General features: G+C 37.7%; 1 protein-coding gene across 7 annotated transcripts; it reads right to left on the minus strand.

The window, feature by feature from the left end:
* Positions 1–897: 897 nt before the first annotated feature.
* LOC135299477 (ADP-ribosyl cyclase/cyclic ADP-ribose hydrolase 2-like) lies at positions 898–19347 on the minus strand. Of its 7 annotated transcripts, none has more exons than XM_064418606.1 (10): positions 19109–19347; positions 18302–18415; positions 14119–14248; positions 12967–13102; positions 12397–12479; positions 11925–12001; positions 9348–9440; positions 7796–7882; positions 7273–7332; positions 898–4201 (listed from the first exon to the last, which is right to left on the minus strand). In XM_064418606.1, the coding sequence occupies exons 1-10, from the start codon at positions 19147–19149 to the stop codon at positions 4087–4089; spliced, it is 936 nt and encodes a 311-aa protein (XP_064274676.1). In that variant the 5' UTR covers positions 19150–19347; the 3' UTR covers positions 898–4086. The 7 variants fall into 7 exon arrangements, with proteins under 7 accessions (XP_064274676.1, XP_064274677.1, XP_064274680.1 ...); XM_064418607.1 differs by having other exon boundaries at positions 19066–19347; XM_064418610.1 differs by lacking the exon at positions 19109–19347 and having other exon boundaries at positions 898–3845; positions 18302–18720.
* Positions 19348–19708: the final 361 nt, after the last annotated feature.

Consider the following 19708-nt stretch of genomic DNA (forward strand, 5'->3'; position numbering starts at 1 on the left):
CACAGCCCACAGGTATTCCTGGTCAAATGGCCACAAGTGAGAGATCACTTACATCACTTCCACAGCACTGCCTGCTGCTGGAAGGAAATGTACACTATAATATCCACCTTTGTTTTCCTCTTACAGAATTTCCAACAGCATCATTTTCTGCTCCCATATTCTGCTAAAAATACAAAGTAACTCATTCTAAGGGAGATCAGGTTCACCTTAGCTGCAGAGACAGGGAGAAGGTAGCAGGAGGGGGCTGCCAGGCAGCACGGGCCCTCTGGCACAGGGTGAGGGGACATACGTGCCACCCTCCCAGGCTCCAATTTCCTGCAGCAGTCTCCCTGCCAGCCTGCACTGCAACTGCGCTGCTGCCCTGAGGGAATGAGGATCTCTGAGCTTGCCTTCATAATTGTCAGGAAGCTAGGAAATCAGATGCCTGTAGATTATAAACAAAATCTGACAGATTATATTCTTTGCCTCTTACATAAAACTGCATGTAAATTTAGACTGGGTAGAAACTGGAATTAGGAAAAACCTGAAAATCAAAAAGAACTTGTGAAGTGTTTGACCACCCTGACATTTGGCTAAATTAAGATACTGTGCCTCCCCATACTGAGCTATTTTAAACCAAACTACTTGGCTCTGCTAAAAGCACTCTTCTTCCACTTCACACTATTGTTGAAGCAAAATACATCAGAATTATTTCTAGGTAATTCAGTTGAGAAGAACACTATCAGAAGAGTTAGCTTTCATGGAACAAAAAGTATTATTCAAATTATTGAGGTTTCAGGTCACATTTCACTACACTTATGATTGTTGATTGAAAACATAGTCATGTCAGCTGAATATCACATTGAGACCAATATGACAAAAATAAACACCAGCAGTATAAAAAGGGCAGAGAGGTGATCAAGTTGTCCTCGCTTTATTCTCATAACTTTTTACTCCAGAGCACTCAGGACTTTACATTTAAAAATAGGCAGAGCAGGTGTGAACAGGTGTATATGTGTGCATGCTGGAAAAAGGAACTACTCTGAATTAGAGTTCAGCTTCTGTCAGATACAATGACTGAAATGCATGTAGCAAAAAGAAAAAGTAGGTTAGTAGGAGGAGAGAGTATATTAACTTCTATACAGGAATGAAGAATGTGAGATAACTGAGTTCTTACGAGGTCCACAAAAAGGGCACAGCAGGAAATACTGCCTTACTCTCAGTAGCTTCCACAGGTCTGTCTGCAGAAATGCAGAAAACCTTGTAATGCTCCTGTACATGATGTTTTCATTTGCCACAAGTAGTTGGATATTAATAGGTTTACACAGGATTTTGGCATCCAACAGGACTCAGTATTAAATGATATACATATTGTTTAATCTGAAACATTTTCTCCCTCAAATTCACATCTGGAGACAGATGTTTTTGTACTACTGCTAGTATAAATATGAATGGTTGAAACATTTTCACTCTATATTTGTGAACTTACCCAGGCTTGAATGAGTTTAAGGAAAAGGACAGATGCCTTTTAGACAGTATGATTTCTCCACATTCGGCACAGCTCTTGCATTAGACATTGCTAATCAGAGCATTTTCACATTTTCAGAGTGTTCAAGACATAGCACAGGCTCACCTGGCTGACAGTCACTACTTCAGTGTAACACATATATGTAAATAGTGCTATTCATATTCTTATAGATGTAGAAATTTAAAAAAAAGTCATGTTCATGTCTCTCCCTCCCTCTGGGAGTAACAAATAACCTTATTGTTTCTTGCTTTGCTGACACTCCTGCCCCTCAGCTCCCGAGGTGCCAGTCACACTGCTGTTTTGCACAGATTAAAACCATTATGTTATACTGAGAACAAACAATTCACACTCAGCTTGAAATCTGCTACCTCTAAAAGTCTCAGGAAACCTATGCATCTAGAACTTTGCCTTGCTGTTTTTTTTTTTTACTAGCTATATTAGCTGGTTAGCTATAAATCTTTACAGATCTTCCCAAGTTTTTTAAGCAAGTTTGAGACACTTTATTGAACAGGTATTAAAAAGAAATTGCTGTCATTGCTACTGAGTTGAAGTAATGGGAAAAGAGGAATGAACATTAGAAATAAGAAAACACTGGAAGAGGTTGTGAGTGTGTTGTTTTTGACATAAGGCTATGCATTAAATAATCTCAATTGTTTAAACTGAAGTTATCCTACTTAATATTTTATTTTTTTTTTCCAAGAGAGAATTATTTAGCACTTTCTACAGAGTGTTTGGTACCATGTGTAACTGCCAGCACTGACTGTGCTGCTGGAGTCAATTCCATGCAGAGGCTGGAAAGCAAAAGCTGGCCAGCTGGGATGCTTGGCTTGTGGCTGGAAGTTGCCTAAGAGGCTCATGGCTGGTGAATGGTATTGAGCTGTTCTCTGGAGCTCACACACAGGGCAGCAGGTAGCACACAGCAGCCCTGATGATAGCTGGGACACCTGGCAGCCTCTCACACACTATCTCTGCAGCCTGTGGCCCAAAATGTGTCATGATATGATCTGCTGTGGGCAAACAGAAGATTGATCACAATTGCTTGGCTTTAGCTATCTGAGATGTGACTCAGATACCTTTAGCTACGAGGTGTTACAGATACCTTTCTTACTACTCTGGTGGCTGCTGTAAATAATAAAACATGAAACAAAACAAAAAATGAACAGGATGTTCAAAGAACTAATCAAAAAACTAAAGTTTACAGCACAGATAGGAAACAATTTTGAGGCATAACACAGCCCAGATTTTTAAAGGTCTGTAACTTCTGATTTCAGTACTTCTGTACTTTCAGTACTTTTTTGTGTCTGAAACAGATACAAAAATCCTTCAGGCTGGAGCCTAAACCCACCTGTGATGTAGGCAAACCCAAATACATGTGCAATATAAAGAGATTTGCATTGAACCAAATTAAAGATTATTACAGGCAGGGAAACAAGACAAATAAGCAACTACAACATATTTTAAATACTTTATCTTTCAAACATACAACATGACACAGTTGCATCAGGGATTGAAAGGATGTAAATCTATTATGGACCCTTAAATCAGATTCACTGAGATAACAGGAACATCCTCTCCAAGATTCCTGGCAACCATTCCATACAAACACAAATAAATAATAAAGAAGCTAACACAAAATGTGCAAAAAATAGCTACATACAATTATTCTCAGTAGAATGACTACTTTTTTTCTGAAGATTTATGTGTTATCCTGGTAACTGGATGTCCTGGTGGTTTAGAGAAACCTCTAGCTGAAGCACTGGAATTCACACAAGTAACCCAAGAAACCTCCAGGATGGCACCTGCTGTCTCCTCAGTGCGTTCTGAACCCTGCATCCGAGTTCACTGCAAGCAGGCCAGTGTCTGACTTGGCAGGTTCTTATCTGAATTTGATATACCATAAATCACATTGTGGTGGAAAAACTGTGGAACTTTCTAGACCTGTTATTTCTGACTATTTGCTATCCAGTGGCCAGGAAACAGCCAGCTGAGGAACAGCTGTGCAGATGATGAAACAATTGATATTATGCGGTAAATTACTGCAGGCAAGTATGCACCCAGAATCTTGCTGTACCCTAGTTTTTAAGTTTAGCCCAAATACTGGACCACTTATAAAAGTGAGTTTACTTTCCCACTGCCTTACCTATTGCATCTCGTATTAAGTGAGCAATCTAAGATCTCTCCACTTGAATTTATATTTCACCTTCCCAAACACAATAATCAGTCACTTAGTTTCCAAGGTCAGATGCTAGGATGGCTTTACAAACAAGTAATGATGTATGCTTAGTCTCATTTTTCTTTCTGAAATATGTGAACAGGAAATATTTTTCTTGGTTTAATTCTGGAGAATAAAGATAAGAGGAAATAGCAATGAACTTCTAGAAAAAGAAAATGAAGGATAAGGCTTTCTAGCAGCAGTGGGATAATTTTTGATATTAAAACAAGCCAGTATCTAGTATGCAAGGTTTTAATATGAAGGTTTTGCAGTCCTAAAAGCAGGATGAAACTGCAGTTAGAAATCAGCTGAAGCGAAATGTATAGTCAGCTAAGTCAAACAGAGGATATGGATTCAGTTGATTAACTCAGTACACTAAAGCAAATCTGAACAAAAAGCCTGCAAAAGAAACAAACATGAGCTTGTTCCAGTTGCCTCCTCTGTCTGAAGATATAGGTCCTCTTTGTGCTGCTGGTGCAGATCTGAAGAAGAGAAAACAAACAGGATGTTCACAGCACAGAGCTGAGTTAGGATTCTTTTAAATATCAGGGGTTTGTTGCCAAGGGTGAAGTTTGTGGCCCAAGTGCTAAGCTAGAAGTTTCTTTATATGAGCCTGCCAACAGATTCCCTTTGGCTGTCATGTTTCTATAAACAGAATATCTTTGCAAAACCCTGGGAACTCTTCTTTCTACATTCACACAAGCGCCTTCTTGTTTCTCTACATCCATTTGCTGTATCTGGCCTTATGCTTATGATTTTATAGCGTTCTTCTAGACAGCAGTGGTCCTGGAGGAGTGTGTTTTCACAGCACTTGGTGCAATAGTACCCAGATCCACTTCTGTTTCTCCCTGACATTGCAATAATGCAAGTAATCCATGCCACCACCACTAACAGCTTGCATCTGGCTTCCTTCCTGCTCACATTTGTAAGCCATCTCTGCCATCTAGTGGGTATTTTTTACTCACAAGTTTTTTTCTAACATCAAGTTGTCACCTTAGCCTTCAGCTGAAGTCCAAATTTGACTGAGCAGGAACATCGTTCAAGTCTGGAGAGGAGTTAAGGGGCACAACCACCACACAAGAAGCCCCAGGTACATTACAGCACCTTCTAGGCCATCCTTCTGCTACCCTGGCCCAGCTCTCTCCTGTGCTATGCCCATGTAACAGGAGTTGTGGTGACATAAAAAGTCATTACTTGCCCAACTCTGATGCTTTTGGGCTCAGGACATTATTCACTGGGAGGCTGAGAGGGCAGCTATCAGCCCTGTAATAGCAAACAGCCCTGGTGAAAGGGGATGCATGAACCCCTGCATGCCTGTTCCACTGTCTACTATGGAAGTATGAACACTGACAGCACCTACTCTGCAAAGGAAACTTTTCCTAACAGATACCCACTCCAACAGTAGTACCCCTACTGACCAGCCCCCAATCAGTTAATGGACTATCACAGAATGCAGAAAACTTACCTAAGAAGGTAATCATCAAATCATTTATATGCATTTACTTAAGGCTCCTTCTGAAAAGGCAGCTATGGAGGTGGTGTTATTTACTGCAGAGAATTGAGTGATTTTGGGAAGAATGTAAGTATTCATTGGCTTATAGTGTTTAAATTATTTAAATTTCAGGGAGAGGAAATGATAGTTTTGCATTCAGATTGGGAAGCTCTATTGTGATTTGGGATATATAAGAAATTAACTTATATATCCCCAACTTATTACAGTGGCATGCATAGAGAATGGAATAGAGTGCTCATGAAGGAAACAAGCAAGGAAACTTTTCCTAAGGAGGATGAGAACAGCTGAGTTGCTCTGGAGTTACCCCAGGAGAGTGTGAGGCTGGTGTTTCAAGTACACCAGGGATTATGTTACTTTGAGTACATGGATGGGAAGGAAGGGGCGGCTGCTCCCCTGCTTACACACTGCAAACGCCATGCGGCAATACTGCACAACTGCAGGCTCGCCCTTAGCTGAAAGGAAAAACACATTAATGGTTTCCAAAAACCTTCTCATCCAGGTTTCCTCAGCTGAGTAACACACACACATCACAAAACTTTGAGGAAAATTATTTAAAACCTGGGAGAGGAGAAAAATATTCTGTCAAGTGCTCAATAAAATATTGTATTTTTCAAAGTCTTGTGCTTTTTCTTCCAGTTTGTTAATACTGTCACTATGTTCACAGCTATTATTTTGAAGGGGATAACTGTATTTCCATTTGACACGTTGTCCTGGCGTGACCATTCAGTTTTAGAACAAGGAAACCCTATTTTATTCCACTGTGCAAGGGCATTTTGTAACCAAAGCCCTAACAGGAAGTCTGTTCTATGAACTACTGCCTAGAGGTCTGGAGCTATCAGTGGTATTTATAAACCCACCGTTTTCATAACAATTATATGCTGGTGCTAGGATATAATTTGCATGCAAGAATACATGTTGCATTGCAAGGTGAGTAAAAGTTTGCAGTGACCAGCAAGAAGAGAGAATACTCACTTTCTCTGTGTGTACCAAGAACTGGACACATGTTAGAGAAGGTGATGTCCACCTCCTTTTCTGTACTGCATGAAGCACTACAGCCCCTCCCAGAGGCAGGCAAGCTGGGGCTGCACCTCTCTGCTGCCACAACCAGGGACAGCAAATCAGGGCCTTCATAGCAGAAATTATCATTGCAATACCACACAGGTATTAACACACAAAAATTTGCATGTGCTTGAATAGGGAAGAAAGGACAGTAAGAAATAAAGCATGGATTATCCATAAGAAGAATATAACCACAAAACAGTGTTTATGTATCGATATATTCTACAGCATTCCAAACAGTGAGGAAGTTTTCATTCAGATGTTCAAGTATCTCATGTGTACCTATATAAGCAACAGCATATAGATTATGAAACATAGTAAAAATTGAAAACAGTAATCTTTACTGTAAATTCACTGAAATACATAATAAATTAATTTAATGCTCCTCATATAATATAGATAAATATGGATAAGCAAGGAGTTTGGGAGCAATGTTTGCTAATTAAGAAGTTATATCTTGGATGTAAGCTGCATTCTTTGTAGATAACTCACTGGCCCAAGGTAAATATCAAAATATAGAGATTAAGTCCCACACAAAATGGAAGATTTAAAGAAAACTTCCTAAAAATTTAGAACTGAAAATTCCAGTAGTTGGATAAATGTGCTTTAGATCTGTGCCATTTGATCTATACTTTGATTATTCAAGAAATTATATCAATGAAAGCAACTTCAAATTTGTAATAGATTTTATATCAGAACAGTGATATGTACAAACTTCACATCATCAGTGATATACAGTGTTACTGTGTGATCAATGAGAACCCATTAACACCTAATTTTGAACAGCAGGTGCTCACAGACAGCTGTGCATAATTTGTGAATAGAAACTGCTAATTCAATTGACAGTAACTAACAAATTCAAGACCACTGAGTATTGCATATGGAGAATATACAACAGGTGGTAGAGGTGGGATCTGTTGACTTCTGCCTAATTTATTCAGTTGTAATGACACTGGAATAGGTTGAGCTTCTTTTACTTACGATGCAAGGGCACACTTAGAATCATCAGGATTATCCAGGCAGAGTAAGAACATTACAGACCTGTGAAAATACTATTTTATTTAGCACCTTTCAGGCAGACAACTGAGAAAAAAAACATGAAAAAAATTAAACAAATTCACAGTACTATCATGTGTAAATCTTCCCTTCGTTAAATTTATCTTACAATCTGTGGGAATGACTAGAGCTGTGAAACCTCTTGTGAATATAACTGGTAATTCTGCAGACATTCAATAGTGTTTTTAACTACTGTTTAGATTTTAAATCCAAGTAAATGAGGCCGTCTTCTGTGTCTGACATTGAGTAAGTACAATGTTCCACTCAATCATACAATAAGACATAGTGTTTTGCTCAATAAACAACCAAAAAATGCCAAGACTGAAAAATGTGACATCATCCCTCCTGAAGACATGACATTAATGGCACTTCAGTATTGCACAGCAAGAATCAAAATAGATAAGGTGCTTCTGCAAATACAGCATAATAATAAAAGATTTTCACTTACTTGTAATTGTCAGTACAAGTGACATCAAAACCAAGAGTTTTCAGCCTGGTTTCTAATGTTTTTACACTATTAGTTCCACAGGAATCTCTGTGAGGAAGGATTTCAATATTATTGCAAATCTTTTGTTATATAATTTCTTTTCACTGAACTTGATGGAATTAGTAAAGTAAATCCCCATTACTTTGCCTCTTCTGTATTCCATAGCACCTCCAGAAGAATGGTGTACATTGCTCTTCATGCTTCATTTGCTTACATTACTGTTGTTTCATAATTTATCCTTTTACAGTTTACAGAGTCTGGAAGATTAGCTTCAGCCAGTGTAGCATTTTTAGATTCTATTCACTAATAATCCCACATTTAATATTTGACTAGACAGAAAAAGACCTAAATAATTTTGTAAAATAGTAAGTGTTTTGTTTGTAATATTCTTTGGCAACTATTTAGGTAAGTTGATGCCATCTGTCTTTACAGAATAAGTTCGTTTTAATAAATGAGTATTATACTTGCTGTTAGAAGCTTGTTCTCTCTATTGAATATTGAATAATAGAAAAATACAGAGAGAAAAACCCCAGAAACAATCCTCAACACAGCTCCTGTTTCTAGCACTGATTTTTTAATTTGTAGTCCAATTAGTACAAGAAAGTTTACAGAATCTACTGAGACTTCTAAACTTGCACCAACATAAAGTCTTAAGGCCAGTGATACTTATCTGCTGGTCAGTAAACACCCATGACTAAAGAAATCATATGGAGACCAACAAAGTAATTGTAGAAAACAATTAATAAAAATATACAATTATTCCCATGCATCCATTTACTGAAACATAAATTACAATGCAGTGCTTGTCTTAGCTTTCTTTGTAAAAAGGGAAATTTTTGCAAAGATTAGCTGTATGTTTTTTCCCTCCCAGAGGGCATGATTCTTTGATTTAGAGAAACAGGCTGAAAAATGCTAATCTGAACTATGCTATGTAGACTCCACAGCATTGTGGTAAAATACACAACAGACAGCCCAAACTGTTTGGACTGATCAGTTTTGTTATATTTGTTTATTACTTATTTGTTTGTTTGATTTATTTAAATTACCAAAATTAGACACTTTGAAAGCATACATTTTATTACTGGATTAATTATTGAGAGAAAAAGAGCCATCCGTTGGTATTTGCCCACTTCTACAAATTTTCAAACAGTTAAGATAGGTGAAAATGAAAAGAATGCATATGGCAAGGTGAAATAAATATTACTCATCAGCGCTAAATCTGAAATTCAGACTGACTTTTAGAAAAACTGTTCATGCTCTATCTTCATTCAAGGTCTGAAATCCACACACACATCTAACCAAGAGTTGGCTGCAGATCTAATATTAGAATATTTATATTTTCTCTAATTCTACTCTCTGAGAATGGTAGGTTGTGTCTCCTGTGTTCATGAAAGCATCTAAAATATTTTGTTTTAAGTAGTATGCAAATATATTCAAACAGAAAGACAAGGTGAAATTTTAAAGACAGGTACAATAGGGAGAAACTAATTTTTATTTTGAAGACATAACTTACCTATCTGGTCCTTCAATATCATCCACAACCCAAATGACAACTTGTGAGATTTTGTCTTTCTGGAAATTAGGTATTTCATAATCTGCAAAGAAACTGATTCAAGAAAAAAAATATGAACTATAAAGAAAATGAAAATTAATAGTCCTTTTCCTCCTCTGTATTAATGAATTCACCTAAAAGTGAACAAAAATTAACTTTTTAAAATGTGAAAACAAATCCAAAAGCCTTTGATACTTCCTTATAATATCTAATCTAAGAAGATATGAAATGCAAAGGTTGATTTTAATGTCTCTAGATTGACTTTTTTTTTCTTTTGTGAGATGCTGGCATTTCAAAGCCATAGATTTCTAACCTTTTTAGCAAGATGTAGTGTAAAGATTTGCAATCTTTTACAGGTTTTTTCACTCAGAAAGCTTGCAAGGGCTGTGTCCTCACTGAATGCCTGGTCCAAGTCTGGGCCTTGGTCTCTCCTCTAACTTGCTATTTGCCTATCATGTGTGTTCTTAAATGTCTATATCAGCACTACAGTGTCTCTGAGCCCTTTTAAATGTTCTGAGATCTCCACAGATAAGAAGGGACCATTAGTTGCCACTTCCTGGGTGGGACCAGCAGTGACAATGTGGGTCTGTCCTCCCGGGGCCTTCAGGCTCTGCAATGCAAGCACAGGACATGTGCTGCTTGCCAGTCTGTTGGTTCATGAAGTCAGAAAATTATTGTAAATTTTTGGAGAAGTGGAACAGGAGGACAGATACCAAGAGTTGCTTTCTCTGGTCCAGGCTGGTATGGTGGTAGCTGACCAAAGACCAGTAGCAGCAACAGCAGGTTTGCCTTTCTGTCCAAGGCGTCCAAGCCTGTCCAACACATAGTGAAAATATAACAAAAAATAAAGATTCCAACTCATTTACTCAGTCATGCATATTCTATTGCCAGAAAAAAAAGAAGCTTGCTCCCAGATTTGGAGAAATCTTTAACTAGAGATGCCAGAAACTGTGGAGGAACAATGTACAACTGACTTCAGTAAAACCAATTTTTGAACTGGCTTCTATCATTAAAGAAATCTACCAACTAAATTCATACTGTGTGAATGAGCAAAGTTATTTTGCCATGAAATGAGAAGTAAATCTTAACTGAAATGATATCAGGTGACTTAATGATGATTTAAGTGTACAAACTTTAAAATCTAATAAACTTTGAAAGGGGCTTTGAAATACTTGTAAACAGACCAGAGAGATGGTTAGGAAGACAGGCAGATCTTTCTGATTACTTTCTGGTATTAATTATTCAATTTCCAGCTTTTTTGAAACATGATCTCTTAAACAAATTCAGTCATAAATGGACCAGAAGATACACAGCAAAGAAAACAGATGGAGTAACTGGCTTTGCTTTCTCCTTGGCAGTCTGAGATCTAGTGGTGATTTCACTGGTTAAAATACCACTGGACTGGCAACCCAGGGAACTGGTGGAATGAATGTGTGTGTGAGGTGTTTTTGAAATAAGGAATCTGTAAATTAACAGAAATAAGGAATCAATTTCAAAAATAAGGAATCTATAATAGATTCTGGGTATTGGCCTGCTGCCAGGTATTACCATCTGCAGAAGATTTGATCCCAGCTGACCATTTGACCAACCCAAAGTGGCTGTTTAAGTCGTTGTGATTAGCTGAAAGCTGTGTACAGAGACGTTTTGGGGGACAGAGCTAAGTAGTTAGGAGGTGTTTTAGAAAAGATGGTTCTTGTTTCTCTCTTGTCCAAAGATAAAATTGCCTTTTCAATGGTCATTTTTAGTCCTCAGTGAATACACAGGAGGAGGATGTCTTCTATGGGTTTTTAAAAGATATAATTTTTCATCTGCCTTGACAGGACAGTTGCTGAGGTAATGAAGGAGATGCATTTCTTACCACAGGCAAGCAGTCACTACAGACACATAGTAAAAGTTCTAAAGGGTGTACTTTTAAAATAAATTTTGAATGTAAGCTTAGATGAGCTTCTGCATGGTGGTACACCTCTGAATCAAGAAAAATACACGTGTCCTTAATATAAAAGGAACTAAGAAGGAGAGGAAGCTCATCTTTGCTATTATCCTCCTCAACAAACTTTTTTTTTGCTTTCTGAAACAATAATAGACCTCAGACTACACTGTTGGTCATGGAGAAATACATACTTTCCCTTTAGAACTTACCAAGTTTGCTGGTAGGCCTGACAAAAGCTACACTCCTTGTAACAATATCCTCTATTTGGATATGTCCCTGAGGAGAAATTTTGTTAACATTCATCTTTTTGAAGATGTACACATTTTGCCAGAGCATTCACCATGCTTGCCACAGCAGTTTGTAAAATGCAGGAGTTGAAAGGATCATTCCCATCCACTATGTATTAATCCTTCAGCTAGGGACAATTAACAGTTGTCCCCACAACTCAGCAGACTTTGATGTAACAGGTCCTTTCAGCTACCCTTCCCATGCTTTGTGCAGCAGAAGACCCAAACAACTGGTTGACTTTTCTTTTTTACAGTCGTGCAGACTCAGCACAGAAAATCACACCACACAGGCTCTACACAGAAATCAGTCAGTTCTCTTACCCTGGCTGTGGATAAGCTCCTCCCTCTGCAGAACCATTCAGCAAGACCTGTACCACCCCCGAGCTGTGCCGTGCATACTGCAATAGATAACAATGCTTTCAGATCTCACAGGTTGGTCATGTAACTTGGTATTTCATTGCAAACAACAGTAACCAAGGAAAGAATTTTACCGTGAAAACTATCAGAACTGCAAAAATAATACTGGACTGGCACCCTATCAGGTCACTGAAGTAAAAAGGACAGGAACCAAACAGGCCATGGTTTAATTAACAGAATTTTAACACATTATCTAGCTAAGGTGAATGTTAAGTTCTCCATGCTTGAACACTGCAGCTAGTCTAAAACAGTGTATTTGTAACAGGGGAAATAATCCAGTAGAGTTACAGGTTTAAATCTGTTTTGAACTAGCAGTTCCTGAACCACCCTGGACACACTCACAGATGTATGCAGTCAGCACTAATAAAATATTTACAGTGATCGAGGCCATCCTCCAGAAAGAATCCACTGCATTGTTTTCACACTCCGTCATGGTAGGGCAGGATTCATAGTCCAGGTCTGTGGGAAGGCATGTGATTTGTGCTATTAGAGAGACCATAATGACTATAAAAAGTGACTTTAGCAAGCAACTAAATATATTTGTGCATCACTCACTGAACCCACAACCTATGTGTAACATAGCACTGAAAGCTGTTGTATTTTTTTCAATAATTTTCCATCCTTTGTAGTTTACACACACAGTGGCATTCTGAGGATTCAGTAATTTGGCTGAAATGGTTCTAACTCTGTTCCTGGGATGCAGGGAGCTCCAGGTTCAGAAGACTAAGAAAGAGGTTTATCCCCAATGCAGGACCACTTAGATTTCACTGTGTGCTCCCCTGACTGCAGTGTTAAATAGTCACATGATACAAGAGAGAACAAGACAGTGAAGCTATCCCTGATTTTTCATGAGGTCAGAGCAAATTTGGTTTCTCCAGGACACAGTATTGGTCTCCATTGTAGTTTTACAGATAATTAATAATTAACATAGCCCTCATTGTCTTACCAGGGCTGTCTGCCTGCCCACACCAGTTCAGAAAATCTCCAACGAAGCCAAACAGAGTATCACCCACAGACATGTAACGACGTCCTCTGTCAGCAAAGCTATTGACTAGTAGCTGATTATTTTCCCAGAAAAGAGACTAGGAAAAAAAAACATAGAGAAGAAATGTACCAACACTTGAGTACAGACACAGTGAGATTATGGGCTATTGAAAACAGTTGAAAACATGTTTTGGTATTTCTTTCAAAATCAAGCTAATAACCACAAATGTTAGCTACCCCTTTAAAGGAACAAAGTTTTTTAATTTTCCAGAGGTATAAATTCTGATCAAAAGTGACTTGAAGAACAGTAGTAGTTTGATGAGAAGGGATATGGTCCTATTTTAAATATAGTTAGGCCTAGCTTTGCCTGCTTCAGCAGACAGATTTAGGGGAAGAAGAAAAAAGGAAGATATTTATAAGCCAGATATATGTTACCAGAAATCTCTCACATTGCTATGTTGGCTTAGGGTGTGAAAAAACCCCATATGTCTAGATGTTATTTCTGTGTTTGTAGAACTCCTTATGAATTAAGCCATGTTGACAGTAGTATTTGTTGGTTTAGCTTGTGTCATTTAGAAATGAGGAATAATTGTGCTAGAGGAAAAACTGTATTAAAGCACAACACGTCTTTTGTACTTCCATGGTTCTTTGCAACTGCCAGCACATCAAACCCTTACTGTCCTCTGGCACAGAACAACGTCCTCTCTCATTTCTGCTTTTGCTTGTTCAGCGTGTCAATGTTTAACATGGCACTGCCACGAGACTTAGCTGTGAGGAGTAAAAGCAAAAAGTGATAGCAGGCACAGCATTTGCAGCCAGAGCACCTAACTTAAGGAAAAGCAGAAGTGGAAGTTCAGGACCTACGGCAAAGCTCCCAGCACAACAGGAAAAACGGGGGTCTCTGTAGTGTGAAAAGAGAGACATTGCTGAGAAGTTACTGCATAAAATAAATGGAGCCAAACACATCGAAACATGCTATCAAGTCTGAGTCTAATTTATAAACTACAGACCAGTAAAAAAGAGTGACTCACAAATCAGTTACAGAATGACTCGTCAATTTTGAACTGTGTCATCTGTTGTATGTCACAGGGCAATTAACATAAAAAATTATTACCTTGTTAGGTGGAATCGTGTGAAATGTGAGGTTGATAAATAATTCATAATCCTCAGGTAGAATGCTGCAAGGATCCTTGTTAATAAATGCATTTTTAAATGCTTCCCATATCTGTGAACAATTCTTCTCACTGTAATCATTGAAACAAACAAATAGCAAAATTGTTTTTTCAAAGCTGAGCAAGAAAGATATTTGTTCCCGACTCCTTCAAATACCCCAATTAAAATCTGTATAAGGCTAAGGCAGAAAACTGAAGTCAGGGTGGTAAAACACTTGTAGCTCAGGAAGACCGTAGAGATCTTGTCTTCTGAGTCATAACTGCAGCACATAAGGAAGTAGTAGCAAGGAAAATATTAGCATTTACAGTGTGGAATTAGAAACACATTATGATTCAACAAAAATCTTAGTAGGTATGGTGTACACAGTGAGTTTGCTATTCAACACTGTAGAAATACTGAAGAAAAAGCTTTATCTGAAATTTTCCAGATTCAAAAATCCATTTCAAATGAACCATAGCTAAATATCCAATGCTGCTGGAACACAATACTACTCTTAAAACTTCAGATTCAAATGCAGGTCAAGTTGCTAAAAAACTATGGTAATGATTGTCACCCTGTTCTTCTAAGTTCTTCTAAGCCTTCTGATGTTTACATTTTTGTAATGGAGTTCTCATGCACTTTTATGTAAATAATGATTGTTTTTGCATTCCTTTCTGGAGGAGGAGAAATTTGATGGACTGTTGGTTTGACCAGTGTCGTTGGAGAGGTGGCAATTTCATCCTCCAATCCAGGGTTACTTTTCGAATTCTATATATATCGAGGTCAAGAAATAAACTTCCTTCTTTTTACCCTGAAGGTTTCAGAGTGTGTGTCATTCATCTCATGTCCTGTTGTGACATAATGATGGTGACAGATGCCTTCAGCTTCTGGGCCCTGGGACTGTGCAGTTTTATCTTGCTGGAATCAGTACAGTGATCAGGGACTGTGTGACAGGGACACACTGTCACTATGCAGTAGCTACAAGAACTACAAGAATGTTGTTAGCATGCAACACTTCAAGCGTTGAAATAAGATGCTAGGCTGTGCACTCCAACATTTCCCTTCTGCCAGCTCTGTCTTGGGGACAATAAACTCCATGGAGGGACAAGACAGGCTGTCTACAGATGGAAGTCCTATCTCTTTGGACTTTCAGGATCTCACCTGTCACAGCTCTGAGCCTGCCAGGAGAATTTCTCTTTTCACCACTTTTCCACAGTACCTGCCCCACATAATGCTGTGACAATGTCTATACCAAGAACACTCTTCACAGGAGAATAATTATGCTATGTGCATACAGCCTTCCTGACATGAATAGCTGTCATTGCAAAGCCCTAGCTTGAACAACAGCAGTCCTGATAAATAAACCAAACTTTGCCATTACAGTGTTTTGCTCATTTAGTATCATCCATAGACAGCATGGTTTCTGCTGGCATAGGTTCTTTAGGGAGCTGCTTTGTGACACTGAATGTCACAGACACTTTAAAGGAGCCCTTGTGATGACCTATGCAGGAAACAGACCACAGATTTTCTTACAGAAATCTCTGGGCATGCTTTCAACAACTATGTAAAGAATTCCCTATATACTGTAAGCACATATGGATCTTGACCTGAAAATTTTCAGTGATGCAACATGATCCTTGATCAGTAGTTTCAAGGTTTAAACAGATTTACTTAATAAAAGAATTTGGACTCTATTTCTGATTTCAAGCTGTTATACTTTGGCTTCTGACAATTGTATATACTTAGGTCTCATTTTGCTAAAGAGCTTTCTACTTGAACCACTTACATTAGTACTTGTGGGTTACGATCAACCGAACTTTTAAGATCTTTCTTGACAGCTGCATCCATCAGTAATTTTCGGGTTAACTCACATATTGCTCTTTTTTTTTCATGACTTCTCACCCAGTTTTGAACAGCTTGTAAATCAAAAGGATTATTCTGCTCTGATACTCAAAACTTCTTAGCTGGCAAAACCACTTTTTGAAACCACAGGGTGGGGAAGGACTGCTTCAGGACAATTCCTTCTAATCTTAGTAGACACTAATAAGTCAGATTAATTTCACACTATTTAGTTTAAAAAATGGTTTTCAAAGCTTTCATGATATACTACAAATAAACAAATATGGACAAAAAGCATTATAGGAACATTTGTGTTATTTAGTGTACTCCTGTTAGGAAATGTCAAATATGATCTTAATTCAAATTCCTCACTTCTTCATGGCCACAGTGTTTTGTAAAATGCCTCTTTTTATTGCCGTTTTGCATGCTCTATTTTAACATGTGGGAAAGTTTTTCTTATGTTCCTATAAACATCTTTATGTTTTAACTATCTTGCAGTATAAATACATGTTTTGCAAGCTTCCTTTAATTTAGCAAAGTATTTTTAGAAAATTTGCGCATAAGTTCAGAAGCAAAACCTATCCAGGTGGTCATGTCTCTGTAAAAGCTAGCCGGGGGCAACTAAGAAACAGACAATGAACAAAGGGCTATTAATAATTGTAATACCTATTTTGCAATAGATATTACAATTGCAATTTTGCAATAGACCTGTGCAATGTGAAATTTCCGTTTTGTTTGGATAACATTATTTGCTTGTAGACCTAAGGGAAAGAGAAAAATCCCCACATTATAAGAAATTATTTGCGTAGCTCTTCTTTTAATAATGCCATTTTTGGTCTAAATTCAGGAAAATAGTCCTAATGTCCTGCCTGGCTTTATGCTATCCTGAGCAAGAATCAATGAATATGTTGAATGAATACTTTGATGAATATGTTCAGACTTCTCAATTTTAAAATCATGTTGTGAAAATGTAACCAGAACTCAGTAAATCACAAAACTATCATAAACGTGAGACATATAGAAATGTTTTCCAGAATATTGCATTTATATCTCTAAAAGTCCAAACCTATTAACAATACGGTTCAAATTTCCACAGTAACTATCCTTTATGTTATTCATTTTAGCATATTCTGTATTATTATTCATGTCCTGCTTTGGATATAGATGAAGTGGCATCTGTTAAGTCCTGGAGAAGTTCTACCTATCTAGAGCCTACTGCATGACCAGACTACCTACACAACTGTAAACTAAGTTCACATATTTTATATTATGTAATATATTGTAGGAATGTAGAAATCTACACTTAAAGTTTACTTCCACTTTCCATTGCGACATGTTTATAAATTTGCCAAGCTTGAACTGAAATTCATGCACTGTGTTATTTGCATTAGGATGATCCTTTTTCCTTCATAAAAAAACTTGAAAGAAAACACTTCTAATAGGTTAAGAGTATTATTGTGCAGAAGTATATTGTTTTGCCTTTGTTAAAAGCAAAAAATTTGTTTTAAGACCTGTATCTTCCTCTTTTGCAACAGGAACTGAAAATGGGAGGTTGGGGAATTGAGGTGGTATTTGCAATATCATTTAATCCTGTTTTAAGACAGCAATTCCATGCCACAGGAACCCAGACAGGGCCCCTCTGCAAATACCTCTTCACACTTTTAGGACAATTTTTAGTGACAGAATAAAGGGCTGAACTCCAGGAGATTGTCCTTCTTATTTTCTTCCTTTGTAGTGAAGCCCTTGCAATGCAAGGAAGACAGAAAAGTGCTCATTTTAGCAAAGTGTGTGATTTACCTTGAGCTCTGTATAATTAACACAACCAATAGAAGCTCACAGATAATCCCACTGGAGCAGTTGATTAGCACTTGACTTTTCAGGTGGATGAGCTAAACAGGTTCCTTCAGTACCACAGGATAGCTGCAAAGTGAGGTGTTCCCCTTCTACATGACCTGATATAGGGGCATGCAAGGTAAAGCTGGTCTTCCCAGGACTGCTGTCAGATTTGGTACTTCCAAAACACCATCCCTGCCATTTCTGTGTGTTGTTCTCCTTTCAGAAAGTATGGGGGGGTGGGGTGGGCAAAAAAAAGGAAATAAAGAACTGAAGAATTAAGTCATGCCTCAGTTGCTCTACTTTACTTAAAATATTACATCCAAGAAAGTAATTTTGTTATTTCCAGACAGCTACAAGCATGTTGGCTTCAAAAGGATCACTTTCATGGCTAGAAGATAACATCAAGCTTCTGATTAGCACCCATTTTTTACAGAACATTAAAAACTAATCCAGAAACAAGCAAAACTTACCCAACAGCAGGGTTCACAATTCTAACATAATCATAGCATCTTCCAATGACAATACTTTCCAGGTTTTGAGTAGTACCTTCACCTTTCCATTTCTTTCCCTGCACTCCTGAGAAGCTGTTTATACACAGAACAGAGACAAATAAAAGAGGAAAAAAAGGGCTCATCATCATGAATTCTTGACAATCCAAATTCTTGACAGAAAAAAAAAAAAAAGTAGTTCAATGATACAATTTAAATGGAAACCTGCAGTCTGAACCTGTAATATTTTCAGTACTAACTACAGCTCAGTACACAAGACAAAGGCGGGAAAAAAACCTTGCTGGAAACTATAACCTAACTATTTCCTGGAACGATTGCAGCACAGGGATACATCACTTCCTCGTCTCTAAACTATTCCCCCACTTCAGAAAATCGAGAAACTTTGAAGGCCACCTGGTGATAACTCAAGAGAATTGCAGTACATCTCCGTAAAGCGAGGAAAAAACCCCTTAGCACTTGAATACTTAGGATGCCTTTGGTTGGCTTAATACTCGTTGCTGTGCTACACTTCCCTAGACCATTAAAAATGCTTGCAAGCAAAACAAACCAAAACCTAAAATACGCAGTTACAGCAAGGACAGTGAAAATATCCAAGTCCTCGAGTTATCTTGTATCACACACAGGGGTAACATTAGTCAGTTCTTTTTCCATCTCTCCCCTGGACAGCGACAGTGGCATTTTGGTGTGATGATATGTGCATCATGTCTTTGTGAAAAAAAACCTGCCTTGCAGTCATGAATCAATCATAACGAGAAATATAAGGATTACGACTTATATCCTGTGCACTGAACAAATGTCTTCAACTTCATGTCTTCATGTCTTCAAAGAGCTGTCATTCTCCTCCAGGCTCTTTTCCCTTAAGTACTCTGTTAGAACATCAAAAGGCACCAATCAATCTAATCTTCAGAATATTCTCTGGTACACACTGCTGAAAATACAACCACACTGGGTTTTTTTTCCTTTAAAAAATAAATTCAACCTCCAAGTATTTTGTATTCAACCTCCAAGTATTTTTGCACTCACATTTTTGAGGACCATGCTGGTTCTTTCTTTTCTTTTCTTTTCTTTTCTTTTCTTTTCTTTTCTTTTCTTTTCTTTTCTTTTCTTTTCTTTTCTTTTCTTTTCTTTTCTTTTCTTTTCTTTTCTTTTCTTTTCTTTTCTTTTCTTTTCTTTTCTTTTCCTTTCCTTTCCTTTCCTTTCCTTTCCTTTCCTTTTTTTCCCCTTTTCTTTTCTTTCTTGTGCCTCAGTGAATATATAAATTTTTGTGTACATATTTATGTAGTGTTACACTTCTGTTGATGCACTGATACTCAGCTGCTGGTGGATTTTGCTGAAAGAAAAATCTTGCTAATCATTGAGTAAATTCCT

This window comes from Passer domesticus, chromosome 4, assembly GCF_036417665.1.
Source record: "Passer domesticus isolate bPasDom1 chromosome 4, bPasDom1.hap1, whole genome shotgun sequence".
In the NCBI taxonomy this organism is placed as follows: Eukaryota; Metazoa; Chordata; class Aves; order Passeriformes; family Passeridae; genus Passer; species Passer domesticus.